At 60.7% G+C, this 1068-nt stretch overlaps 1 protein-coding gene across 2 annotated transcripts in view; it reads right to left on the bottom strand.

The window, feature by feature from the left end:
• Positions 1 to 931, bottom strand: part of LOC104991909 (lipid phosphate phosphatase-related protein type 3) — a 9004-nt gene extending 8073 nt beyond the window's left edge. For both annotated transcript variants that reach the window (XM_010844599.1, XM_010844600.1), the window contains exon 1: positions 842 to 931. In XM_010844599.1, the coding sequence (XP_010842901.1) occupies positions 842 to 916 (75 nt within the window). In that variant the 5' untranslated portion in view covers positions 917 to 931. The remainder of the gene's footprint in view (positions 1 to 841) is intronic.
• Between the last annotated feature and the right edge of the window lie 137 nt (positions 932 to 1068).

Raw genomic sequence — 1068 nt, 5'->3', positions numbered from 1 at the left:
AGGTGAGAGTAGTGGGAAGTTGGGAGAAACTGAGGGTGAGGGGCTGCCTCCGTGTGGCCTGTAGAACACTGAGGAGGAATAACCTACTGTAATAAGGATTCAAATGCAAACTTGAAAAACTAACCAGGTTTTCTGCCTGTGGGGGAGGTAACCAGCTGTCTGGGTGACCCTGCTCAGGGTAGGGTTGGGTACTATCTGCTCAGGTCCGGGGGACTTCTCCACCCACGCCCAGTCTGGGCCCCTCACTCCAGCCGGGTTTCCTGGCCTGGCGAGCATTGTGGCATTGTGGGTAACCCAGGTTCTGATCAGGTGGATTCGCCTCACCAACCCTTCATTAGCGCTCAGTATGTGCCCGGTGGCTGCACTTACTATCTTATTTTGCAGCACTCCTAAGGCCCTCACTACATGCGGAGCCTGTTCTGTCAGAGCTCAGGGAAGTGCACGAGCCTCCACGATTAGCAGAGGAGGAATTTCAATTCAGACACTCAGGCCTCCGGCCTTCACATTGCAGGAAGACATCATATCTATACTGCGCGCCCCACTCCCCGCCCGCCCACCGCGCCCAGCACCTTGCTCCAGCCCCTTCGTGTGAGCTGGTGACCGGAACCCCGGACTGAAGATCCCGCCTTGAGCATCTATCCAGCTCCCGAAAAGCCTAGAACATTCTCTTGCAACTCCTACTCGTCCTGCAGAGCCCAACTGTTCTGACCGCCCTCCCCGCTGCCCCACACACCCAGGTCCCTGGCTGTGCTCGCCCCGGTCCCTCGGCGTGGGGGTCCCGAGGGCCGGCTGAACGGAGGCCTCTGCCCCGCCCCCACCAGCGCGACCTCCCCCCAGTCACCTCCACGAAGTAGAAGCAGGGCAGAAGCGTCATGCTGTCCTTCGGGCTTTTATTCTTCTCCTTGGTTGAGATCATCGTGCCCGGGGCGCCACAAACCGTAGTTGGAGGGGACAAAGCCGCGCTGGAGGAGGGGAGGCGCAGACTGAGCCCTGGGGGACCAGTTGCCCGGCGCCCGCGGAGGAGGGGCGGGCCGGGATGCGCAGAAAACGCCCAGGGAAACTGAGGCC

The sequence above is a fragment of the Bison bison genome, unplaced genomic scaffold (assembly GCF_000754665.1).
Source record: "Bison bison bison isolate TAMUID 2011002044 unplaced genomic scaffold, Bison_UMD1.0 scf7180017864203, whole genome shotgun sequence".
Lineage (NCBI taxonomy): Eukaryota > Metazoa > Chordata > Mammalia > Artiodactyla > Bovidae > Bison > Bison bison.
This window is presented reverse-complemented; position numbering and strand designations above follow the sequence as displayed.